We start from the raw sequence: 27447 nt of genomic DNA on the forward strand, positions 1-27447 counted from the left end.
GTGTGTAAGCTCCTGCACTTTGTGTGGAGCTGGTGTGTTTCAGCAGGTGCTTCAGAGCTGTTTTCTTTTGGCTGGTTTATGTAGTATGCTGGTTTTAAAAAACTTACTGGTTCTTAATGGTGATTTGTTGCTTACTGCATGCTTATGGTATGCATCTTAGTAAGTCATTCTAGCACTCCTCTTACTCTCTGCTAAAAATAAGTGACTAATATTAGAACAGTTAAGTGATTATTCTTACTAGCAGCAGACAAGTTCACAGTAGCAGCCACTTCTGAAGTTTTTTTTGATTAGATTATAGATTGGCTTTTCTGGAGATCGTATTTTAGACAATTTTGTTTAAAAAATATCTTAAACAATAGCTAAAACTGTTGTAAATGAGTGCTTAGGCAAGGAGGAGAGATACACAAAACTTCAGTGAAGCTCATACAGAAATTTATTTGCTTTCTAAAACTTCTAGAAGCCTTTAACTGGTGCTATGTAATGGTCAGTTGCAGTTCCTAAAGTGTTGATTACAAAATTACTGGTTTATCTCTTGATAAAGCGTCACTTCTTAAAACTTAATGTCTTACAATTTTTTTTCTGGCTATCTCTGACTCCTTCATGGTGTGCTTCTTTCTGGAATATTGGCATACTACACATGGAACCCTTTGGTTGCTTGACGTCTCAGAGTATTTTTGTTTAGTAGTATAGCTTGTGGTGCTAAAGGCTCTTTAATTGAACCAGCTTTTGCTTACTTTGGCACTGCTAGGATATTTAAAATGCCCATAGCATCCCTAGTAATTTCAAAAATTGGGGGCAGGGATTATGTGGGAGGCTGCATAATAAGGCCCTACAAGCATGTAGTGATTTAATCACTTGGAACAGATGCAAGGGAATTGTACTCATATATTAATTCTGTAGTATTTCTATGAATGCTCTGCAGAGAATTTGCAGTTGTGAGAGGGAAAATTCATTTGGAGATCATGAGAAATCCTGCACAGTGACTTAGTGTATATGTAACATATGTCACAGGTTATCAATGTTCTGAACAAGATGCCCACGTAACAGCAAAGCTGTCAGAGCTGCCATGGCTAGTGTGGCCTCTTGGAATTCAGTGTAAGCTGGGAAGTCTGCCCAAGAAGCTGAGTAAATAGCCTTTAAGTCACATCAGTTTGTGTGCTTGCATGCTTGGCAGTGCTAGAACTAGCTGACTTAAAACTAGCAGGTAGGTGACTAGGGCAGTAATAGCAATTGTAGCGTAGGTAATAGTCCGAGTTGATCAGGACTACTTTAAGGTAGTGCTAAAGCTCCTTTCTTGCTCTATACTGTCTTCCAGCTCTGTTTTGTTTCTTAGGCCATGTTTTCACTCTTCTGCAAAGACTTTTTCAGTCTAGTTGCTCTTCCTCTGGAAGATCTGTTGGTGCTTACAGGTGTGATATTGTTTGGGAGTAAGGGGCTGAGCAGCTTCAGGCTTTTCTCTTCCACTTCACAGCCCCACAGAAGGTGTGGATGGAGTATTTGAATCTGTTCCACTCTCATGGAAGGAGAAAAGCATCATAAATAAGAATTAATATAGGAGTGCTTGTGTTTTTCTTGCTAATTAAAGTCAGTCTTCAGCTTAGATGACTTTTTAAGTGTATGGGGCAGATACAGTCTAAAATAAACATACTCATGGTAACTTAGAAATGCTTCTTGTTGAGGTTGAAGTTTGGTATCATGTATTTGGTGTTTACTTCTAGTAAGCTTAGCCTGATCTTCTATTTTGTGTATTTAAAATTGAGTTGTAAACTTGCCCTCAGAGTATGTTTCAGTTTAAGCAGCTTTGAATATTTTTTTTATTTTTTTTTTTTTGCCTTTCCTTCACCCACGAATCCATACTATAATCTGCCTCAGAATTAGTCTTAAACATTAGCTTTATGGAATCAAATCAGCTGTCTGGACAGGGCATGGCAGTAGTCTTTGTCAGTAGTCTAGTAGGCTTTAGAGAAAAGCCTTGGGGTTCTTGTCATGCTTTCATGGCTTACTTGCCAAGTTGTTTTTTGTTTTTAAGAAATGCTTACTGTTTTCTAGTAAGTGTTGGTGTCAGCCCAGGCTTGTGCGGTGTAAGTTATGGTCTGATGTTTGTTTCATGCCTAATAGAACTCTGGATAGTATCATGCCTGTAAATTACTAATCCTTTTTGTTTCTTAGCAAATTCCTCATATTGCCTAAAATAAGGTTTGCTGCTTTAATTGCAGCTGACTTCAACTAATAAGACACAAAAAGTCTGCAAGTGTATAGCTTTGCAGCAGTGAGTTGTTGCTGCTCAGTTGATTCAGGCATGTATTTTCCGTTTTTTATTAGGGTAAGGAAATGTTAGAAATTACCTGAAGTGCCCTGTTTGAGGACTTGTTCAGCTTCTCTGTAATGTCCCTTTTGTTCTCCAACGTCTTCAATTACTTTGAGATTTATTCTTTGATAAAATATAAATATACAGGTGTTTTTAGGATTTAATTAAATTAATTCTTATGCATAGAATTCTGAAAGCTTTTTTTAAAATTTTATGTAATGAAGTAGTAATGGTGTATAAGCTTGCAACTTGTCAGTCTTGTAAGAACGATGGGGGGGAAGTTACTGAACTATTAAACTCAGTAATTGTGATAATTGTTGTTATGCTAATTAGGGTCTCCCAAATGAGATAAATACCATAGCTGAGGTAGCCGTTATTAATCCACCACTGGAGCAGTGGAATTTTGAAGTCTTTTACATTAAAGATCCATTCATTTTAAAGACAGGAGTTTGGAGCAGTCACTTAAAATCTTCTGGTGTAACTTAAGACTGATTCTTGGTGTGGTTGTTGCTTTGCTGCTGAGCACAGGCTGCCTAGGAAGAGTGTAGGCGGTTCCCTCCATACGGACTTTGAAACGAGGTGGTGAGGCTCCCTGGCCAGCTGCAAATGACTGAAATGACAGAATTTTGGAGGATAGAGGCCAGGCTGATGGTAACTATGTCAGTAAGACTTTCATAAAGGAAAAGTCACATTTCACCTTTGTCAGTGATTTGAGGGAGTCTCATTTGGAGGAAATCTTAAATCAAAAGTATCTGTTTGAGATAATTTTTCAAAAAGAGTTTGTGAAGGTTATCATGCAAGGCTCAGAAAGCAGGCTTCTGTGGAATGCTGTGGGTTGTTTCTTCATTCTGGACTTTTATTCATACTTTTATTTTAAAAAATGGTAATTTTTCAGAGTTTAGTCCCTTTGTGTTTTATGCTGGAATTTTTTCTTATTTGGCTGTTTATATGGAACAGAACAAGCATGACTAGCAGGAAGAGTTTAGTTCTAAACTATTTGTGGCACAAAAAGTGAAGGCCACCTGAAAGCTTCCATGTTTTTGGAGCAAGTTGAGTCATAACAAGTAAAATTGGCTGTAAATGAATGTAAGACTTGGAAGTCCTAATTCAATACAGACCTTGTATGGGCTGTGAGATGGATTACCCCAAGGTTTGAGATTTTTAGAGGTATATGAAGTTTTGTTAAGATAGTTTACCCTATACACTGAAAACTGGTGAATCCTGGGAAAAGGAATATGCTGTTATGCTGCTGCCCAAGTACACTGCAAGTCTACGTTTGCAGTGCAGTGTTCTTTGCTCTTTCTCCTGGTTCCTCCCCAAAGCCTTCTCAGAAGGAGGAGTATGAAATTACCTTCTAGAGGGAGAAAGAACTTCACAAAAGATTCAGAAGTAAAGTAGGTACTTTCCTATTTTCCAGCTATCATGATTCCTTTTGATTCTGGCAGAAATGGTGGCTGCAAAGTAGCAGGCTTCAAATAGTTATTAACAAAAAGGTAGTTATACTGTGGAGCCCTTTGCTGGATGGTGTATTAGCCGTATAAAAAAGCTGGACACTTTGAGGGGTGTGTGGTGGGGACCTTCTTTACTCTTTTTGTGAGTGAAGATAAACCCTTTTACTTGAAGTGTTGGTGAGGCACAAATAACTGGAGGCTGAGAATATTCAGGTGAGAACTGCAGTAGAGCTTGTCTTACTCATAAGGCTCTCTGTCTTCATCCAGCACTTGTATCTTAGCCCTAGTGGCCTGTTCCAGGTGTGTCTGATCTCAGCTCTGATCTGCTGTGATTCATGTAATTTTTGGCTGAATCACTGTGTTGTCAAGTATGGAATGTTGAGATTAAATTGAAGGCTTGCATTGGTAATTGTCTTGAACTTGCTTGAAGATGCCTAAAAAAATTTGTAACTCTTAAAGCCTGATGTTTATTTTTACTGTATTTTGTATCAGATCCCACAAAACAGTGCTGGTGTTCATGGTTTCATTTACTTATGTGCTCTCAGATGCAGTTCCACTAGGTTGTGGAGCCACCTACCTAGTCTGAGTTCTTGCTAAGCAAATTGCAATTCATCCCAAGAGATGTGGCAGATTGGTCTCTTCAGTACTTCTGCACAAAGTGCAGATTGAAAACTACTGGAAAACGTTTGTCAGGGCTATGGCTTGTCTCATTTCTAGTGTTGCTGTTATGGTTTTTGCTTTGCAGGGGCACACACATTCATAAACAGAAGAGAACTGTATGAAGTCAAGCAGTGTATGCAAATGCAAAGTACATGTCAGCAGGACCTCTTTCTACTCTCCTTGTTTCTGCCCTTTTGAAGCAAAGGATATTCTGGGAGTTCCGATTGTATTGAGTGTGTTTGCACAGCATGAAATTACACTAGGCCTTAATTTAAGGCAAGCTTATTGATAATAGCTTCCTCTTTTAAAAGAGGTGTAGTTTATAGGGCTGTTAAAGAGCTCTATGGCAATAAATGATGGAAAAACATTCTCTTAACATGCATGCTCTTTCCCATATTACAATATCAATTTTATTCTGCCAATAATAATACAAACAGCAGTGATTACAACTGTTACTAACAGCTGCATTATCTTTGAAGTTTTGTTTTCTGGTGATTTGAACTTGAATAATTGTGAAAATCTGGTTAAGGGACAAAAACACTGTTGTTGTATACAGAGTATAATGATTGTGAAAGCTTAGATATTACTGTGACATTAATACATTGATCAAAATATTACCACCATGTAGTGCTGGCTGCTTGTTCTGTTGTACACCATTGTCTGTGTTCTGACTCAGCACTGTTCTGTGTTGCTAAGTCCCCAGGTCTGGGGAAGAATGATGTGGCCTGCCCATTTTGACAGTTGAAGCAAGCAAAGGATATATCTAGGTTGTCTTCCTCTTTTTATTTCAGATGTTGAGGTTAGCTGCTCTTACCAGCAGAGTAATAGCAGACATGGGGTGGCCATGCATATATAAAATTGTGGTAGGGTATGGAGAACGGGTAGAAAAACATGATACTCTGGAATGGTTGCCCTGGGACTAGAAATTTAAGATGCTTGGGAGGGCATTAATGTCTTTCTTGGCCTTCATGACCTGAAGCCCCTTCCAGCTGACCCGTTTTTTTCATTCTCTAAAATATCCATTAACTGAAGTCAGTGTGGCAAGAGGGATAGAGGGATGCTGTTTGGAAAACTCATGGATGGGTTTCTAGTATGTCTCTGAACTTCAGTGGTATCACAATGCTTTCTTTCTGTGTATCAGTATTAAAAATATCCATATAGTTTGTAATACGAGGAGCTTTTCTGACACAGATGCTGAACTCCTTCAAACAAGAAGGACAAACCTTGCTATCAAACTGGTGAATAATTTAATAATTATTTATTAGCTTATAAACAGTAACTACTGAGTGTTGCGTAAAATCTGACTAAGGTACTTGACAACTAATTTTTTCAGCTGCTGTAGAAAATAGATTGTCTGTTTTATGCTGATGACATTATTTTATAGATGTGCAGTCAAGCAACAAGGCTTTTTAACAGGTCCGAGTGTTAAATGCCAATTAAGAATACTGACAGTGTGCTGATGTTCCTGTATTGGTTATGTCTGGTTTTGGTCAGAAATGTGTATCAGTAATTTGATCAGCCCCAAAGTACTTGTCAGGTAGCTCCCAGGAAAAGGTGCTGATCAGAGTTTGTGTCATTGATAACTAGGAGGGTTTTTTACTATTGAACTTGATCACCATCGTGACTGGGGGAGATTTCCAGCATAACTGATTTCCAACATTCTTTCCATAAGGCGTGATGTGTTATCCTTGTCCTTTTTCCCTAGGCTCCACTGTTTCACATTTAGTCCTTCATTTCTTTCTTTAAGCAGCACGTCCATCACTGTTACAGAGCATTGAGAACATGAGTAATTTTTTTTTTTAATGAATCCTAGGTATTCCCAAAAATCCTGATTTCTACACCAAAATCTTGGCAACAGGTGCCAAGACTCTGCCTGGCAAGAAGAATGAAACTGTTGAGTGCTGAGAGAGCTGCAGGCAGGATTATATGGAAGTAGAGTAACAGGGAAGACTAAAATAAATGATGTCTTAAGGAAGTCATATTGAGGAGTGGCCAAGGGAGCTGTGATTGTTTAGTGGCTCAAGGGAGACTTTATCATATGCTACAACTACCTGAAGAGTGGTAGTGAGGTCAGAGTCAGTATATTCTCTCAGGTAACAAGCAACAGAACAACAAGAAATGGCCTCAGGTTGCATCAGGGAAAGTTTAGATTAGATATGAGAAAAAAACTTCCACACAGGAAAGGTGGTTAGGTACTGAAACATGCTGTCCTGGGAAGTGGTTGAGCCACCAACCCTGGGTGTATTTACAAGGTCATGTAAATATGGCACTTAGGGACATGGTTCAATGAGAATGTGATGGTTGGATTTGGCAATTATAGAGGTCTTTTCCAACCTAATGTTTCTTTCATTTGTTCTTCTAATAAAACTTGAAACTGTATTTAAGCAACGGTGTTAAAATTGTTTAACTGATGTAAAATACTTATTTGTCTTATTGGTGATTCTGATGCTCTGTCATGTTTCTGGCAAGGCAGCCTGTTGGTGTGCAGGCCTATCTTAACAGAATGTGGGCTGTACAAGTAAGATTAATGTTAAAATGTTGGTGTAGATTTTATGTTTGATAAGTTCTTGTTGAGAGACAGCAGAACCAATTTTTAAATTGTGGTATTTTTGTTAAAGAAGTTGCACATAGAATTGTAGAGTAGCTTGGATTGGTAGAGACCTTTAAAGGCCATGTAGTCCAACCCTCTTCCCCTCCCCTCTGTAGAAGTGACATCTTAAACTAGATCTGGTGGCTCAGAACCCCTTGAATGTTTCCACGAAGGGGTCATCTGTCACCTCTGTGGGCAACCTATTCCAGTGTTTTGCCACTATAATCATAAAACATGTCTTCCTTATGTCTAGTCTGAACTGATCTTTTAGCAATAAAGCATCACCTCTTAGTCTTATCACAAGAGGCCCTGCTAAAAAGTTGTCCCCATCTTTCTGCCAAGCCCCCTTCACACAAGCTCACCATTAGATGGGTCAATGTACAGTTTGGATTGAACTTCACTGCAGCTTTGTTACAGTCACAGGCCATCTTAAGTAACTATAAATTATTAAAACATTTAAGCTGATCAGGGAAGCCTTATTGCTGTGTTTAACACTATTTGGTTTGATGCAGTAGCTATCCTGTGGTACTACTCTTTATCTAGTCTTCACATAAAAATGCTTTGTGAAATAATACATCACTTGAATACCTTCAGTGGCACTGGGGCCCTGGAGTGAGGAAGGGAATTGGTTGCTGCAGCTGCAGTCTCCCTTCCAGTCACCTGTAGAGATAATTTTTTGTTAAGGCAATTTCTTCGAGTGCTAATGTCTGAGGTAATGGGATGTTCTTCAGCCATAAAATTGCCTGTATTGTGTATTAACTATGTATGTGAAAATGTAACTTTCTCTCAATGGTGAGCCTTTTTCAAAGCAGCAGATGCTTTTTCTAGGGAGGTGTAGTTTGTAAAATCATCCCTTCGCTGACCTGATGTCATTGTAAATAGTTAAACATAAGTAAGATATAAATGACATACGTGATTGAGTAATGATATGCCAAGTCCTTCTCTTTTACAAGTAATGCTCATGATTCAGATCCTTGATGCTGTTTATATTTAGCAGTGGAAGGGATTTTAGGTCTTTAAAAATGACATAACACAAAAAAAGTAGAATTTATTAATGGCATTTTCCTAAGTAGATGCAGCAAGGCATTGTAATGCAGGAATCGAGCCTTTTCTTGTTTTTCATTGTTGTATCCTTGTTGGTAGGATTTTTTACCTTCACAGTTACTTCTCAGATGAAGTGCCAGTGTGACATCTGTGTGGAGGCACTTCATACTTATCTGAAAGTACACAAAATGGTATCTAGATTAATTGTATGGCAGTTTACAAGCAGATTATATAATTGAGTTAGTGTTGAAAAAGGGAATAAATGAGATTTTGCCAGACTGTTCTTCCAGGAATATCTTGTAGCAGAAGTTCTGGATAACATTTTGGCCTTGCCACAATTTCCCATTGAGGTTTTAAGCATATAAACATTCATGATTTAGTTTTAGCTTTAGCAGGAAATGATTGCCATAAAGGGTTGATGGGGAGCATCACATTAAGCACTACAGATGAGACAGTTAAAAAAAAAAAAAGCTCAGCAAATTAACTTGAGCTTTTAGTATACCAAAGAGTTAATGCAGTGGGACAGATTCTTGTGAATGCATTTCAGCCACATTTGTCCTGATAAGTAAAAAACTTGAAAACACATATGGAGGCATCAGGCTTTGCAACTAATTCCAGCTCTTAAATGTCCATCTGTGTTACAACTACCTGACAGTTACTCCTGAGAGGAGGCTGTAGTAACAAAGGGGTTGGTCTCTTCTCCTGTCTCTGCTCCTGATACAGCATGCCTTTAACTGTTTTAAACAGTTTTCTCCTAGAAGCTTCAGGATAAGAGGAAATTGCCTCAAGTTACACCAGGGAAGGTTTAAATTTGATACGAGGAAACATTTCTTCATTTGAAGGGGTTGTCCAGCATTAGAAGAGGCTGCCAAGGGAAGCGGTTGGATCACCAACCCTAGAGATACTTGAAAGATGTGTAGATGTGGCACTTAGGGACGTGGTTTAGTGGTGGACTTGGCAGTACTGGATTAAAGTTTGGACTTGGGGCTCTGAGATCTTCTCTTAACCTAAACTAAGGATGCTGGTTGTGTTATCAGCAAGCCAAAAAACTGAATATTGAATTTACATTTCTTCTTGGTGTGGAATGCATTAATTTCTCCCATTCATCTGTTAGGCTTTAGAAAATGTGATCTTGTCTGCCCTCCAAAAATCACATTTGTCTCTAATTATCTTCAGTTCTTATTCTAGGCCCTAGACTGAACTCTATAGGATAAAAATGTCCAAACAAGGATAATGGATCTGATTTTCTCCAGTAGTTAATCTATTTTAAGTGCTCACTTGACTCAAATAGCCTCTGGTTAAGTACTGCTATATATTTGGAGTTTCACTCAACATTGCAAGAGTTGTAGAACTGTGAATGAATGTTCACTATTGTTATTTTTTAGGCATACTTGAATAAGTTTAGAAAGCATACTTAGCACATTGTTGGTATTTTCCTAGGATTCTTTAAAAATTATACTTAGCATAGTCAGTTAACAAAGAAAGTAGATGAATAGGAGAATTTTGCCTTCCCCTAGACGAGACTCCAAATTTGGCCACAACCTAGGTTATTTTTGGTAAAAGGCGTTGAAACTAGTTCTCAGTTAAAAAAAAATAAATCTCAGAGCTTTTCTGTTGCTGTTGCTTAAATGTGAATTCCTATAGTGTAACTGTTTGCTTCTGATGGGAACTCTCTGGCCATCCTGCCAGAAGTCAGTCCAGCAGATCAACCTGACCTAACATCAAGGTTAGCTCTTTTTGTTTTGAGAGTTGATTCTGGTGACCTCCAAGAGTTCCTGCTGACCTAAATTATTCTATGTTTTAATCTGCACTTAGTCTTGGTTAACTGCAAGTGTCTCGAGTTTCAGGCAACAAGAGCCTAAAATCTGTCTGCAATTAAGCCCTTCCTCACAGACTGGGGGGAGGACACTTGTTTTGCTACCTTAGCCAATTACCCCCGAGTGAGAATAGGTATGTTTCGTTATTGCTTTTGCTCTGTGAATTAATGGGATGGTCTGTTTTGATTGCAAAGGAGTATCTATCTCCATATTAATTTAACATAGATTTTGCCTTTGTCCTGGAAGATTGATGGAGTTGGAATGATCAGTGAGAGACTGCTGAAGCACTCAAGCACATAACTGAAATGACGTATCTTCTCCTGAGAAGCAGGAGATTACAGCAGGACAATAGTCTTTACTAACCAAAAACGGTGCCAAGTTAAGCCTGGTTCGGTGGTTTTCCTACAGTTAAAAAGCTTAAGTGACCTCAAATCACTTTCTTGCTTACTGGCGCAGCATGCTTTTAACTGGCTTAAACAGTTTTGTTTTAATGATCCACTGTAGTGATCAGTAGTTGATTTAAATTATTAAAACCTTAGTGATTTAGGTAATGCCTTCCTAAAGAAGAAAAGGGACCCACGTTCACATTTTGTTTCTTCCATGTGTTTCCACAGTTGAACCACACTGTTTGCCAGTTTACCTAGTAATTAGGTAAATTATATTCTAAGTAAATCTATAAGTAGCCCTTAGCTGTACTATTCCAGGTAGAAATTAGATGTTTTATGTTTTTAATATCAAGGTAAATTGTCTCACCCTGATACCTCTATCAATTTCTGAGCTTATGATAAGTCTATCCTACTTCATAGTTTCTGTTCTTTCCAAAAGTCTGTATTAGCAGCTAGGAAAGTCTTGTGTGTTGAGATGTCTTGTTCTGGGAAGTCACTAGGCCAGGGAAATGGGATTTTGAAAGAAGTGTCTAGACTCAGAGATTAATTTTCCTTAAAAGTCCTGTTGAGTCAAGATTTCTGTTTCTGCTTTTTATTTTAAGAATATCTGAATTGAAGTAGATATTGCTATTTCCCTTTCCTATTTCTGTTGAAAAGGAATTACTTTTTTATAAAAAAGTAGATCATGAGGTAGAGTATTTGTTGCATGTTCTGAATGCTGAGAAGAGACAATTTAATATGAATATTTGCCTAGAGTTTGTTAGTGATCTGATCACCATACCTTGCTGGATGAATGACTACATTTAATAGTATGTTAAGGTACTGTGGTTTTAAATGCATTTCAGTGATTTTATTTCACCTCTTTTACAGAAATGTTACGAACAAAAACAGTACAAAAATGGACTCAAGTTCTGCAAGATGATCCTTTCTAATCCAAAATTCGCTGAACATGGAGGTAACTGCAGAATTAAGATTTCTTTTTGTCTCCTGTGAAGAGCTTAAATGTATTATTAGCCTATATCATATTATTGGGAAAGAAAAGAAAGAGCCTGTTGTGGAGTGTTATTCTGTTATGACTGAATAATTACTTTGTATATTCAGTCTTTGTGCATTCAGATCAGGTTTCCATTCTGTCTCAGTCAAACACTCCTGTGCAGTGAGATGTTGAAGATGAAAATATATGGTGGAAGCTGCACTTCAGTGAAGCTTCCAACTTGCCTTTCTAGGTTTCTGGGTCAGAATGCTAGTGTGGGTTTTTCTTACATTCCTATTTAAAGCAAGCCCAGCCTCTTTTTGAATATTAGATGAACGTGTTCTGCCAATGAATTAAAAATCTGGGGTTTTTTTGGTCAAGTTCATAGTCTTAAATTTTCTATACTGCATACCAAGTTGCTGCTTAAAGGGAGCAGAGTTAAGTGTAATACTGCTGCTGTTAATACTTGTAGCTGAAGACAGAATCTGGTGATCCTGCTCTGATAAATATTGTAGGAAACAGGGCAGCAGAATATTGCTTCTATTTACATCTGTTAAATTCTATTTACATCCTCAATAGGATACTCTAGTCTTACTGTATTACAGGTTTCTGTTACATTATTCAGTCTTCCCTTCTGATACAGTGAAATTTTTTAACTGTTGAAGCAACCTAACACTGAGTGTGCATGCACTGTGTCAGTAAAATTATTTTCCTATTTGATGTTGTCAAATCTTGTCAAAATGTTTGATTAATCCTTTTCATGCTTCCATCCATGTCTGCTGTTTCTTTGTATTTGTTACTTCCCTAGAAATAAAAGTGGGTTTATTGTTGCTTTAAAGCTAAAGTAGTTTGTTCAGCTCTGACCTAATGCATTTTTCTCTACTAGGGCTTCTGTTTTTATGATATCCCAGTATAAAGGTCTATCTTTTCTGCTCTTGCTGCCTCTTAAACTTTTCCAGGACAGCTAGCTGCCTTGGCAATCCATATACTACGTGGGCTTTGAGCCACTAATGGCTTTGAAGCTTGAGAGTAAAGCCTGAAATGAACAGCTGAAGCAGAACTAAGCCAGTGAAATGATCTGATGGAAAGTTGCACTTGTCACACTTATCCTCAGAGACAAGGAGTTTCAAAAGTTTAGTGAGAAGGTGGCAAAGCAGATGGATTGGTGTGGCTGGGCAGTTTCCTCCCTGGTGGTGTGAGAAGGCAGGATTAACTTGCTCCCATTCCCACAGTGCAGATACTCTTTTTCAAACATCTTAATATTATTTGAAAGGTATAATTCTGGCTTTCTTCTTACTGTGTGGATGTAGGACAACTGAAAAAACAACCAAAAAAACCCCCTTGACTAATTTTAGGTCATCATTCACTTATAGGTGTACTGTACAGAAAAAACATTAAATGGGTCTAGCAATAAAACTTCAAGCTGCTGTTACAGCTGACCTTGAGATCATGGTCTGTTGCCATTAATACTGGGGAAGAGGTTGTAGTTGGAGGAACACCAGAGCATTATGATGAAAAAAGTGACTAATCTTCTGGCAGGGACCACAACAAGTGGCCTCTTATTTAACAAAAAAAAAAAGTCTGAAATAAGAATCTGGAGCAGCTTTCAGGCATAGTGCATGCGTTACATGCAACTTGCTTGTCTACTGTGTGCCTTGAAGAACAGGGAAGAGGGAGAACAGTAGTCATACCAATGTACTGTTTGAAATCTTGTGCCTCTCAGAATGTTGATAAAAATGTTATTGTGTTGAGGTCTCTTACACTCCTAATATGGTAGCAGTAAATATGCTTCCCTTAACTAATGTTTTGTAAGAAAACTGTAACAAGGTAACTTACTGTGACAGAGGTTTGTTTCTTGTGGTGTGACATAGCCTTTTTTCCCTTGGTCTTTGCATCTGGAACTTAAATACACATTAAGGAACTCTCGATGTTTACTTTAGCTTATTGTTAACTCCCTCGAAGCCAGCTAAGTGTATTTTTTAATTAATAAGAGTTTGTGTTGTCTGTGTTCATCACATCTCTATGATGTGATTAAAAGTGGTCTTTTTAAGACCAGTTTCAAGAAAGAAAATGCTTCTGTGTAATAGTCTTCCCTTGTGCTAGGCTGCTGTCCTGATCTAAATTTATATTTTAATGGGGGCTTCACCATGTAACAGCTTCAAAGGATATCTGCACTGGGAAGCTGGCATATAGGAAATCAGAAATGTAAGTATCTGATACTTCTTACAGAGACACTTGCAATGAAAGGACTGACCTTGAACTGCTTAGGGAAGAAGGAGGAAGCGTATGAATTTGTTCGTAAAGGACTTCGTAATGATGTGAAGAGTCACGTCTGTATCCTTTGTAGTACAAAACCTGATCATTCTGCTGTGGCACACTATTGACAGAAATCTAAGGTGCTGAGATTGTGACAAAGACTTCTGATCCACAAAATGTTAAGTTTTCTTTTTGTCAATGAATCAAGTGGAGCTCTGTTTTTTCCTTACTGTAAAATCTGGAGTCTAATTGAGGTTACAGACACGCAAGAGAGGAAAAGTAGAAATCATACACAAATTCCATTGTTAGAATTAAACACTTCTATGAGTAAGAATTCCTACTGTAATTATGGTAGCATGTTTTAAATAATAAATCTGTGACTAACTCAAAGTCTGGAGTTTGGATAATTTAATTTGTATAATAATGCTCAGGGGGTTCTGAATGTGACTTGAGCAGTAAAATCTCATTAAAAGAAATATTTGAAAGCATTTAATATTTTACACTGTGTTAGTAAAGTCTGGCTGCAGTAATCCATCTTCATTTGTAAAGGTACTGATCTTCTAGTAGATGTAGTAGATGATCTACTGATCTACTGATTCAAGGAAGATGTCAAGTTGTTTGTGCTGTAAGATAAGTGCACTGCAGTTACTTTGTGAAAATTGTGAATGTATCTTCCTTAACCTGCATTAGGCTGGCATGTCTATGGTCTTCTGCAGCGTTCAGATAAGAAATATGATGAAGCCATCAAATGTTACCGGAATGCGCTCAAACTAGATAAAGATAATCTACAGATCTTGAGAGATCTCTCTCTGTTGCAGATTCAGATGAGGGATTTAGAAGGATATAGGGTAAGTATTCTCTTTGAATTCACACTTACTGCTGTTAGCCTTTTCTTGTTCTATTCCACTGTGAAGCCTTTTATTAGTATTTCTGGTGCTACTCTTTTTTTTGTTTCAAAAATGTTTTAACCTATTGTTTAGAAAAAGGGAACAACACTTAAATTAGCAAGTAGAACTATTTAACAAGCAATTGTGAACCCTACAAACGGTGTTTTTGGGTGCAAATGCTGAAGGTGTTTTTGGTAAGAAATATGCTATCACATTTCTTGTTAGTATGTGGGTAACTTGCCCCATGATGACTGATTCTGGAATCCCAGTGATGATTATCGTTATAAATAAAGCCTTAAAATTTGTCCAAAAATCAGTGAGTAGTTTCAAAATGACTGAACTGATTCATATGTTTCTTGTGAAGTAGAGGACTGGACTGTGGGCTTGGCATTAGTTGGTCTCCTTACTAAGAATGTTAATTCTTATGAATTTGCTAATGCAAAAGGATAATAGCATCACTGACCCAAGGATATGATTTGACTTGGGAAGAAGTTCTGAGAAGTGTTGCAGTAGTGTGTGAGGACCTTGTGCGTAGGAAAGTGAGTGCCACTCTTTCTGTGGTAGTGAGCTCCTGCTTTCTGGTGGAGGGGACTTGCTGAGATTTCAAAGCTCTGTCTTTGGGAATAATTTAGGCCCTTAGGAGGTGCTCTTGAAAATGACACCTTCCACTTCTCCACAAATAGATTTTATGCTTTGTTTCATGACTTGGGTATTTAGAATGCAACCTCCAAATTTATCAAACACAAATGTGCTGCTTTTTCCCATGCTGTTAGAATTTCAAAGGTTGCCTAGGGCTTTTAAAAGTTCTTTTAAAATATTAGCTGTCTCGGTGTTAAATTATGATAAATTTGTAGTAACTGGTTAAAAATTCTTCTTTTAAAATTGCTTTTCTTTTACTGAAGGAGACAAGATACCAGCTGCTTCAACTGCGCCCCACACAACGTGCTTCCTGGATTGGATATGCCATTGCATACCACTTACTAAAAGATTATGATATGGCCTTAAAATTACTTGAAGAGTTTAGGAAAACCCAGCAGGTAAGATTTCCTGGTCTGGAAAGAGAACACTTTTTGTATAAGGGATAGAATCTGAGGAATTAGTTCTTTGGAAATAGAAGTCACTTATGAATTAGGAATAAATTTGTTATTTATGGAGCCTTCTGCTTTGAGCAGAGGGATTTCCAGGAGCTTAGCTGCAGAAACAAATTATACAGGAATACTTTTCCCCTGCCTCAGTAAACTGTTGGGGTTGAAAATGAGTCTCATGCGGAGTAACTTAAGGCTTGTGAGACTTTTAGCTAGAGAAGACCTGTGATGATCATGCCCCTTTACAGTAGGTGAAACTACTGCAAATACTTTAATATTTTGGATGTGCTCATTTGCCCTTTCTCCTGCCATGGTCTGGATGCCATTACATCTCTACAAAGAATGTAGTATTGTCAGTGGTTTGTATGCACCTGTCTATAGTACACTTAAAATCAGTGCTTGGTTTCAGAGTAACATGAGCATGTAGCTGAAAATTCTTTGATCAGACTTGGTGTTGCTGAGACCTGAGTAAATCAATGGTACTATCTTAAAATTACTGAGTATAACCTTTTTTGAGAGAGACTGTTCCCTTGTTCTGTTAGTCGTAATGCAGAGCTCTTAAGTCTAAATTAGCAGAACAGAGTGAATGTGTTGATTATTCTGCAGTGTGGAAAGAAAAGGAAACGTGTTTATAGATCCATTTACCTGGGGAGGCATCTTGGAAGTACTGTGTAAAACTACGTAAGATATTACCTGACCACTAGACTGTGTGTTTTTAAAACAAAAATCTCATATCCTTTCTGAGTTGTTATATATGGGATTAAGTGTAAGAAAGGAAACAAATGGCTAGGAGAGACCAGTGTTTTGTCTTGATCACATATCCTGGTCAAAAAAAGGATGTTGCAAGCTGGGTATATATAGCTTGATATTTCAAAAGAGCTGTAACTTCAGCATTGAGTAAAAACTGAAAAGAGTAAGTTTTAGTCAAAAGTGGGTCATCTTGAGTGTTTGACAGCCAAAAAGTCGTCATTCTCAAATGAGTCAGCAGTGCCCTGTCTGAGTTTGGTGTCAAAATGACTGAGTTAGAAAGAAAGAATATGCAGGAGATGGGAAAACAGCAAATGTTGCAGAAGAAACTGAGGCTCTTCAAGTACTAAGAGAGCTTAGTAGTGGTATTGGCCCCTTGGAGAGAATGGAAGTGATGCTGTTAGCGTTGTCTTTTCTAAAAGGTAATGTGTAAACGTGGTTGGTTGAGGGCTATCATGATAGACTGTTCAGTCTAGTGACTAAGCCAAATTTAAATACTGTAGGTGAATGCATTATATCGGTTGAGTTTGCTGTGTTTGCAAATTACCACCATCTCAAGTCTCACCCTAAAACAAAGATGATCCTAAGGTGAGCGCAAGTACTGATGCCATTTTCTAATAAAACTGGAAATTCCTGTAACTAGGAAGACTGCTTGTATTTGTACAGTGAGCTGGTTTAACTGTTCATTAGCATCGTGTCAGTCAGAGGCAAGTGGTGAAGCTGCTTAAGCATTGAAGGACAGAAACATGCTACAAATGTTGGACAACATAGTTTTATAGGAAATCAGTCCTATCAAGCCTGTCCTTTTTTTTTTGAGATTGTTAGAGACAGTTAAGTGGTATATTGTCTTTTCTCCTTCAAAACACTAAAAATACATACGAACACATTACTCCAATTTTTCTTAAAAATAGTCTTGTTCTTTGTTGTGCCAGCTCCGTGATGAGTGCAGGCCAAGGTGGAGCCCCAAACACTGGAAGAGGGAATCAATGTGTTTGGTCCAGAACTGTCAGGAGAACCCAGGCAGATTCGCAGCTCAGTTTTGCCATGTGTTGGCTGTTCCACAACATTCCCCAAATGTACTGGTTTTGCAGTGGCTGGATTTTTCAGTCCCGCAGTTGAAATAATTAAGTTCAGGACATTGCATGGATCTTACAGGAGGCACACATCTTGCTTACTTTCCTTCTCTTCCCTTCCCAAATCTCCCCACTTGGCCTGTAGTTCATAAGAACGCAACTTGATAGATGAACTTCTGTGATGGACTTTACAGAATGCTGCATGTGACTGCAATAGATGAGTAGTAGTTTAAAAGGAGGATTGAAAGACTGAAGGGTATCCAAATGACTCATGAGCAGGACTCTTCAACAAACAGATGTTTTTGAGGAGTTCTATGGCAATCTGTACTAGGCTTGATAGTGTTTACTATTCATGTTAATGAATAGACAAAGAAATGCAACATGCTACATGAAATGCTGCTGTCATAATAATTAATAAATTATGGTAATGTAGGATGATGATATTTATTTACTTTAATTATTCAGGTAGCTCTGTCTTTTCAAATGCGAATGCAAACGGACAAGACCAAGCAGTAAAATTAAGAAAAAAATCAAGGAACTGTCATTTTACTGATTGTAGACGATTATCTGAAGATGCAGTATTACAAAATAATACAGCTAATCTATCTACAAATTGTTGCCAAGACTAGCAATCTGAGCTTTTCCTGTGTGCTTGCACCACTTCCTTGTGCAGCACTAGCTGACTTGTGGAGGGTTGGTTCAGGAAACCTAAGTGCCAGAAAGATAATCAGTCTTTGGAAGGGTTGATCGGCTGAACTGAACAACTGTGAGGTGAGAGGGGAAAGAGGAAGGGGAATAATAGAGGGAAGTGAGCTGTCTTTGTTGATCTAGGCTGCAGTTAGTCTGACTTTACTGTAAAATTGTCCCTCAGGGAAAACTTACGGGTGAAAAGTAAAATACACTCTTAGTTCTGACAAGCAGGGATTTTATCCATAAAGCACTCATTACTGAGAGATCAAGACTTACTGATGAGCCTGTTGTCAGAAAAAGTTAGAAAATGAAAAGAATAATATGGGATAAGACGACTAGAAGGAAATCTGTCTGTGAAGGGCAGAGTCTCTTTCTTTACCGTAAACAGAAAAAAGTCTAGGTGACTTTAATACAAAATGTATGCTGGGTTTGGGAAGAATGATAGCTAGGAAGCTTGCTTAGCAGGGAAAATAAAGGAAGAAGTAGTGTCAGGAAGTTGATCAACAAATTAAAGTGATAAATTGCTTTTTATAATTGACAGTTTTATTTTAGTGGCTAAATTATCACTGGAAATGGTGAATTTTCTGTCTCTTAGTGTGTATGAAGATCAATGTTGCCTGTCATCTGAAAGCTGTAAATTGGCCAGATGCACAATACTTCAGTCGAAAACAGATTATGAGGTTAAAGGTAGACAGACATCCCTGCAGGAAACAGCTTGTACTGTCCTAAGTTAAGTCAGAATGATGTAAGACTCAGTTCAGAATTTAAATTTTGGGAACCAAGGTGTAAAACAACTATGCAATTTGTTTTACTGTTGTATGTCCCATTTTTCCTTTCTTCTTTTCCAGAACAATTTTTTATTCTTAATTTTTATTTTATTCCTAATTTTCGCATCAGGCCCACAAATACTGATATGGACAGAAAACCTCTGGCGTTTTGGGGGTCTGCTCTTAGGTATGTTTTGGCTGCATCTTGTCACATTCTTTCAGTGACAGTTGTTAGGGGACCTGCAGTTCAAAAGTTGATTCTCCTTTGTTCCAGAAGGAGAGGAAGAAATTTATTCTGAAACAGCAGAATTGAGTTCAGGAGAAAGTTGGATATCCTGTGCAAGAATCATAACACTTCTTGGGGGAGGGAGGAGTAAAGATGGATTAAGCAGCAATAACTATGGTGTGGACATTCTCTTTATAGAAGATTTTACTCTGTATAAAACAATCTGATTATTCAGATTAACTACTAGGGTTGTTAACTGCTTGCCTTCTGATGAATTACAGATTTAAAACATCATTAAATTGATGAGATTTCAAAATATCTTTGAAAATGGAATTTTATTAAAATTTCTTTTAGAAATAACTTTTTTAATGGAGTGAGAGTAAGTGCAGTACCTTTCTGGTGGATTTACTCTGTGTAATAATTTAATTAGATTTTTTTTTTTTTCCCTTTGGTGGTTTGGGTTTGGTTTTTTTTAATCCTGCTGAGCCAAAACAGCTGTGATGAGGTCAACTGATACCTGTTTGTGTATTTTTTATGGGTTTTTGGGTAATCTGTTTTGAAGGCCTAAAACCAATTCATGATGTGCCATAAAGCTGTGCTACTTGTGGAATTTGGAATTCAGATATGAGTATTGTGTTGGAGGAAAGGATATTTTTAGGAGGAGGTGAAGGAGAAAGAACTAAATTGGTGCTCTGTAGTTTTGTTCCATGATATTGCAGTAAGGATAAACAGGAAGACATGCTTAATGCCTAACTCCTGTTCCATGTGTCCATTCTGTGAAGCAGTTAAAAACAATTTCCTGGTAACAATGTTTTTATTTGTGGGTAATACAGACTAAAAGTTGAGCAAATGTGGAAATTAAAGTGGAGCTGTAGATAAGAGAGCTACTTTGAGAAGTGGGTAGAATTTCACGTTACCTGCTGTCTAGTGTGTATAAGGTATAGTCTTGTTCCATTAGTGATCATTTGCTATACTGTTAGCTGCTAAAAAAAGTACTTGAATGGTATTATTTTCATAGGAATATTCATTGTCAGATACACACATCTTTACAGTATTTGTTTACTTATACTATCTTTTAGTCCACTTATATGTAAAAGCAAATCTTTCTAAAAATGCCCAGCAATACTGTAAAAGCTGCCTCACAAAATCTGAAAAGCATGTAATTAGAGGTGTTAAATCCTATAAAATCAACTTGTGCCTTGGGAAGGGCTGGAAGTAGTGGTTTAGGACATTATTCTTAAAAATGTTCCTTTCAGCAAGTGTGATGTTTTGGCCTTTTGTGATTACTTTTTTAAAATTATTTATTTATAAAATGATAGTAAACTGTTTTGTGACCGATGTGACTTTAAAGTGTTGGTTGCTCAGGAAGAAACAAAGTATGTAGTGTCGCAGGAAAAAATATTAAATTTGTCAAACTCAACTGCTTCTCATCCTTTATTATGTAAAAGATCATGTTAGACTATAAGTCTCTCTCGGAATTTCTGTTGGGACAGTACATTTCATATAGTTCTGTTGACTGCTGGGCATTTTATGGAGATTGCATTTGCTCTCTAACATTCATGCAGTGGAGTAGCATTTTGTACATTAGTGATGAGCATTTAGTATGAAAGGAATTACTATGCCCCTGGCAACACTTTTCATTGCCTAAATCTGCTTTAGGGAGTTCTCAGAAAGGAATAATTTTGAATGTTACCCTGCTTCCTTGGCTGTTGTAGTGCTGCAAGGCGGATGAGCCACCAGTTGTACTGTAGCCTCTAGAAAGTCCTGCAGCTGCAGGCAGACCTAAAAATAATTATCTGTTGCTTGAAAAACTCTGTATGTTTGTGCACTGTATTTTCTGGGGGATTAAAGTTTACAGAGAGCACTTGGTTAGAGAGAAATACTATAAGCTTCCTATCTGAAAAATTCCAGTAGTCAAGCTATGGGTGGATCATTCCTCTTGGAAATGAGTTCTGATGCAGAACTCTGGTATGCTGAAAATGATACTGTTAGACCCCAGCCATCTGCTCTAGAACTTAAGTCAAATTGTTTTGTAGTGCACAAGTGCTTCAGAAAGAAAATCTATGAAGATCTTTGCTTTCTCTCATACAATTCAGCTTTTAATTAGCTTGCCAAAGGATAGAAAAAAGATATATAAAGGACTTCTAAAATGTTAACTACAAAGGGTATCATGAAAATTAATCTGATTTGATTGTGAATAATGGGAGTTTTACACTTTGAGTATTTAGATGGTGCCTATAAACAGACCTGATTATGTTGTAAATCTTGTGTTCTGTAATACTGCATACATTTGAGGTACAGGTAAATATTAACTAATATATTGTTTTCTTCCTCCCCCCAGGTTCCTCCTAACAAAATAGATTATGAATATAGTGAACTGATTTTGTATCAGAATCAAGTGATGAGAGAGGCAGATCTTTTTCAGGAGTCTTTAGAACATATAGAGACATATGAAAAGCAAATATGTGATAAATTAATAGTAGAAGAAATCAAAGGTAAGTCATTATTATTCTTCTCTTAGTCAATTTTGTTAGAAACTTTTGCTAATGGGTTTCAAATACAATAGAGCAGTAAAAGGAAAAAAACCTAGCATGTAAAGTCTTTAATTTATTTGTAACAATTATTATAGGAAAACTGGTACCAACAGATTGACAGTTTTGTGCACAAGCCAATAACTTTTCCAACCAGAGTAGGTAGTGGGTGCAGGTAGTCTATCTTGGGCTGACACAGGAACAGGGAAAATCTCAGAGATGATACTGATACGCTAGAGTAGCTTTCCGTAAATCAGAACTGTTATAAGCCAGTTTAATCTTACGAAGTTTCATGAAGAATATTGTTTGAAGTACAAACACAAATTTTTCTTTTTTTAACTGGAGTATCAAGTTGTTGTTTCCTTTTCAAGCTTCCTACTGCACTTACTTATTGAAGTGAATATTGAAGTTGACTTCTTTTGGTTAAAAATAACTCACAGTTGTTTTCTGGATTTGAAGTGCTGATACTGAATTCTGAATGTGTGAGTAACAGCACGTGTTCTTCAACTACTCCTTGCATGCACAGTTGTGGTGGGCTCACCCTTACCAGTGGGGTAAGCCCCACACAGCTGCCCATTCACTTCACCCAGCCTTGCTTGTCAGATCAGGAGAGAATAAGAAGAACAAAAGCAAGAGAACTTTTGCATTGAGATAGCTTCAGTGTTGGAAAGGGGAAGGAAGGGAAATCAAACCCAGATCCTCAGCTGATGCAGTCACTGTACACTTCCCACAGGCTGATGCTCAGCTAGTCTCCAGGCAATGGCTACTCTGCCCCAACACCTCCTCAATTTTTATTGCTTAGTAAGAAACTAAATAGCATAAAATATCTCTTTGGCCATTTGGGGTCAGCTGTCCAAGTTGTGTCCACTACTGCCTTATTGTCCACCCTGGTCTACTTGCTGGGTGGCAGAGTGGGGGTAAAAAGACAAAGCCTTGATGGCTTACGAGTACTGCTTAGCAGTGGTGGAAATGTTGGTGTATTTATCAACATTTAGTCACAAATCCCAAAATACAGCCCAGCATCAGCCACTGTGAAATTAATTCCCTGCAAGCTAGACCTGGTAGAACCATTTACTTACTAGCAAACCAGTGTAATTTAACCAGTTAAAAACTAGTAAGTTGATGTGAAAAATGTGCTTAAGTAAGCAGCTTGATTAATAACTGATCTAGTTGTTTGATGAAGTCTTGTAAGGAAGAGTTGCTTGTTTATTTGGTCTTCCCAATAGCTATTTTAAGTACTCGGATACAGACATTAAGGTACACCTTTGTTTTCACAGGTGATGAATATTCTGAGCTCAACATGTGGTGGTTTCAAGTAGCATTTGTAACAAACAGCAACTGCCTTTGGGGAAAATAAGGCATCGTTTTAAGAATCTGTGTATGCTTAAGAACAATTTTATGCATCTAGTATTGTAAGCTTTACTCACAAGTGTTTTCTGATAGAATTCATAGTTCTGTGCCCTGTTATTTCCAGGAGAGATGTTACTCAAGTTAGGAAGATTGAAAGAAGCTGGTGAAGTATACAAAGAGTTAATTGAGCGTAATGCAGAAAACTGGTATTATTATGAAGGCTTGGAAAAGGCCCTACAACCCAGTAAGTTAAGCTATGCAGATACAGTGAAAATATGTATGATATCGGATACGCTTAGAACTCCTGTTTGATATAGTATTGCTTTAGATCAGAAAGTTCTGCTTGGCAGAAAATTAGGTACCTTCTGATCTTGAATATTACGTAGTATGCTCTTTCATTTTTTAAATGTTCACTGAAAAACTTGTATGTGTGAAAATGCCAAATATTTATCTTATTGGAATTAAGGGTGGCATTTGCTGAGATGCTTATATGAAGAACATTCCCTTGCCACATGTGAACTTGGAAACCAAATGGCAATTAATTCCTGTCTAGTAGTTGATTGGTAGACTGCTATCATATGCCACAACATAAACTTGTAATTTTAAAACTTACTTAGGTGATACCTCTTTCTAGGGCCATGTGGGAAATACTCAAATACGTATTTAAAATGGCCTTTTAAGATGGCCCATCTGAAGAAAATACTTTTTTTTTTTAAGTTGGCATCTTAGAAGGTAAAGGTGATAAATGTGCTAAAATCTTTGTCGCTCCAATGCCAGCTCATGTTTCTGCTATTGTATTTTGCTCTTCAGTTTTTCCAGAAAAAATACCTTTTTTCAAAACTACAATATTGCAGCTATTTATGCTATATTAAGTGTTTTGCAGCCATAATTTTCAAGAGTGTTTACATTTGCACAGGAATGGTTTCTTTATATGTGGTTTTTCACTAATTAGTAAAAGTTTATTGGAGTTATTCTGATGACATCATAAATCATAAGCTCGCAATTATATTATTTGTAGATGTTATAGCTGCATTACATTTCTCAACCAACTCTTCTAGAAAGCTTTACCATTAGATCTTATGAGGTCTGAGACTACAGCTAGTGATTGGGTAATGAAAATTATTTAATTTTTACATATATTCAGAGTGTAGTGGTCCCTTTGGAGTGGTTTTCCTGGTCTATCCATAGAGTTGAATCACATGGTTATTGTCTAAGAAATTAAATTACCCAGGAACTCAGTTGTTCTCTCTAAGACAGCAAATATATTGATGAAAGCCTGTAGTTTTTAACAAAGAACCAGTCCAGTAGCTTTTTGCATATTAAAATCCAATGTAGACTAAAACTTTACTAATTCTATAAAACTAATAATGCTACTTTATTTTTTAGGTGGTCTTAGGACTATTTCCTCCCCCATGGTAAGTTCTGGAGCTCCAACTTGTGACTTCAGTTAGGGCTCTTATATGCTTTAGTTCCAGTCCAAACAATATTTTAGTATTTTATATCTCTACATCTCTTGGAGACACTGGGTAATAGATTCCCCCCTCTTCCCCAGCATCTGAGCTCAGTGACAAGAAAAACTGTTTTCCTTTTGAAAGGAAAACAGATAATATTTAATATATATATATTTGTATTCTAGCCTTGATCTGTACATTCCATTTTAAATTGTTTGAATTTAATATTTAAGCAAAATTGACTTAATTCGTATTAAAAATGGCATTTTAAAGCAAAAGATGAGTGTTATTTAAGATGGAACCACATTGGAGCTCCAAAGCATATTATGGGGGAAAGGGGAGGAGTGGGCAGAAAATCTTCAAGTAGCTTTATTTTTGTTAACCGTTAAGGTATAGAGTTCTGGTGCTCAGTACTTACACTGGCAGTATGGCAGTATTGTACCCTGGTTTTGCTGTCACCAGAGGACCTATAATAGAGGCGTGCTTGTATAGTGTGTTATTTGTATACCTATGGTTTAGAAATGCAGCACGTTTCTCTGAATGCTTTATGTGTGTCTGAAATGGGTGTGTAGTAAAAAATAGGTTAATTGAAGCTGTGAATGTAATATAATACATGAATGGGTCTGAACAACATATAACTGAAGGAAACTAAACTCCAGCTCTGTGTAATTGAATGTGCAAGGTAATGGTCTTGTTTACAGTTTATCCTTAGAGTGATTAATGTTGTTAGTTGTGTATTGTATATACAGTGTGTTCTCAGTACAGTTTTTTGGTTTTTGTTTTTTTATGATTAACTAGAAAAAATAACATGAAATGTATAAATTGGTCCAAATCCACATAAGGAGTCTAGCTCAATTAATTCTCAACATTTAAAGACATCTAAAAGAATAGGTTTTTATGTCTGTTACTTATATCTATTGTATTTGCTGATAATAGGCACTTTAGAAGAGAGGCTTCAGATTTATGAAGAAGTTAGTAAAAGACATCCCAGAGCAGTTTCACCTAGAAGATTACCTTTAAACTTTGTTTCAGGTAACAAGTTGCATATCTGTTCTGTAATAGTTTTTTTTTTCTATTTTTTCTGAAGTTTTCATCAGGCTGTTTAATATGCAATTAATACCTACTTGTGCATTTAATAACTACTTGAACATGTAGACAAACCAAATGTACATATTTCTCTTGGATTAGACAAAATTCTTTTATGTTTTAGGAGTTGATAGAAAAATTTTGTACACTCAGATATGATGGTATGAGCTATGTAATATTTGTATTGATAAAACTACAGTACAGAATGATACGAGTTGTAGAAATTCCTGTACATAATTTTTCTGCTTTAAGCAAGTTAATAATCATAAGTTAAAATGTAGGGTATAGTACACTTTAATTCAAGGTGTGAGTTTATACGTATGCATGCATACCCCCTCCTGTATCTTTAATATGCATACTTTTGCTGTAAAAATGTACACCTACTTTCTCGTAGAGCCATTAGAACTTAATTTGACAATAAAAAACTACCTTTGTGCTGCTAATTTTATAAGAAAAGGAAGAAAAGTATCTGCAGAATTATGTAGCCCAAATTGTTTCATTTTATAGCTAAGTTCTTTGACTTGGCCCTTCCAAACGGCACAAATATCCTCAGTTATGGAAGGAAAATATGTATATACTTGTTAAAATAGAAATCTGTATTCTTCCAAAATAGAAGGAAGGAGACTAAATGAAATGGTAAATACCATAAATATATATAATTAGTGTATAGCTGTCTATCTGCTGAAACTCCAGTTTTGGAAAGTATATAAGCTACATATCAAATGTCAAGAAATTTGAGATCAGCTTCAAATTCCCAACATACCTCCTCATGCCACTAAATTTATAAGGTTAGTTTTTAGTGTAGCTCATTTCCTGAGCACCACACTTGTTGGTACCTTTAAATGATCCAGAGCACATCTAGTCCACTCCCCTATTGTTGCTCATGTGTCTGAATGTGCATACGCATTTCCTGGGTAAAATCAAAATATTTTAACTGCTTCATAAGAAGTTGCTGTGCTGCTTGTGTCTTTTATCATCCTGTATACTTCAGTTTCTTTGAAGATACAGGGACAAATTTTAAGGCATTTTAGCTAGATTTGCAAAGCTGGGTGATGAGTAATTGGGTTTTTTTTATGTAATAAAATTGTTATGATAACACAGCAGACCAGGAAACTTGCAAAATGCTTTTCTATATCTTTATTAATAGTGTTTTGCTGTTGACTTAATTTCACTGTGTTTTGCTCTTAGGTTGCCTTACATGCAAGTGCCTGACAGTATCATTTCACAGCTTATGTTCGTTTAAGTAGAAATATGTATAGTAATGAGAGTTAGTTGCTCATGCTGTAACAATTGGTAAATAAAAGCAAAATTCATTATTAGATTGGTCAAGACAAATAACTTGGCTACTTTCTGTAGCATTTTGTAACAAATAAGAATTTTTCAGAGTTAAAACTTATTTCTGCTAACATATTTGTTAAACCTATCAGGCATGAATGTGTAAGACTGTTTTTGATCCCATAGAGATTAAACCATTTACTACATGATCTTCTGTGTATAAAAGTACAGGAGACAAGAATTTCTTTTGGTTGAAATTTGATATTGAGACTGTGAAGGTGTAGAAAGGAACATCTTTGCAGAAAAGTATTTGCAAGTTTCAAGAGGGTAGAATTTCTGGGTAAATGCAGTTACTGTTCCAGTGTGGTCACTGACCAGTTACAGCTGTCACTGTTTGATTCAGAATTAAATTACTCTTAAAAATTAAAATACTCGAAAATCTAGGCTTATATTACAAGGGCAGGTCTTTGTCCAGACCTTGATGTGCATTGCATCCTAACCTTCATTGAGCTGGAACGTACCTTTATCGAGAAAGGCTGTTACCATCAATTTTACTGATCAGGTGTGTGTGCTTGCAGTTTTAGATTTGTTTATGCTCCTGTGGTCAGGTGTGTTCCTCAGACTAAATTGTAACTTGGCTTCTTGTCATAGGTGGGTGCCCAGCTGTTTGCCTTTTTCCTTTAGACTTTGTTTTAAAATTGCTCTGCTTTCTGTAAGTAAATAGGTATTTAATGGAAACTGGGATCTGGCTTTCCTAAATTCTACTTCCAGCAAGATAAATCAGAAGAATTTGA

General features: G+C 36.9%; 1 protein-coding gene across 4 annotated transcripts in view; it reads left to right on the forward strand.

The window, feature by feature from the left end:
* Nucleotides 1-27447, forward strand: part of NAA16 (N-alpha-acetyltransferase 16, NatA auxiliary subunit) — a 63509-nt gene that overhangs the window by 1773 nt on the left and 34289 nt on the right. For all 4 annotated transcript variants that reach the window (XM_086881154.1, XM_086881155.1, XM_086881157.1 and 1 more), the window contains exons 2-8: nt 11127-11211; nt 13459-13563; nt 14176-14333; nt 15275-15409; nt 21302-21455; nt 22966-23085; nt 25229-25324. In XM_086881154.1, the coding sequence (XP_086737280.1) occupies nt 11127-11211; nt 13459-13563; nt 14176-14333; nt 15275-15409; nt 21302-21455; nt 22966-23085; nt 25229-25324 (853 nt within the window). The remainder of the gene's footprint in view (nt 1-11126; nt 11212-13458; nt 13564-14175; nt 14334-15274; nt 15410-21301; nt 21456-22965; nt 23086-25228; nt 25325-27447) is intronic.

This window comes from Cyanistes caeruleus, chromosome 3, assembly GCF_971803275.1.
Source record: "Cyanistes caeruleus chromosome 3, bCyaCae1.hap1.1, whole genome shotgun sequence".
In the NCBI taxonomy this organism is placed as follows: Eukaryota; Metazoa; Chordata; class Aves; order Passeriformes; family Paridae; genus Cyanistes; species Cyanistes caeruleus.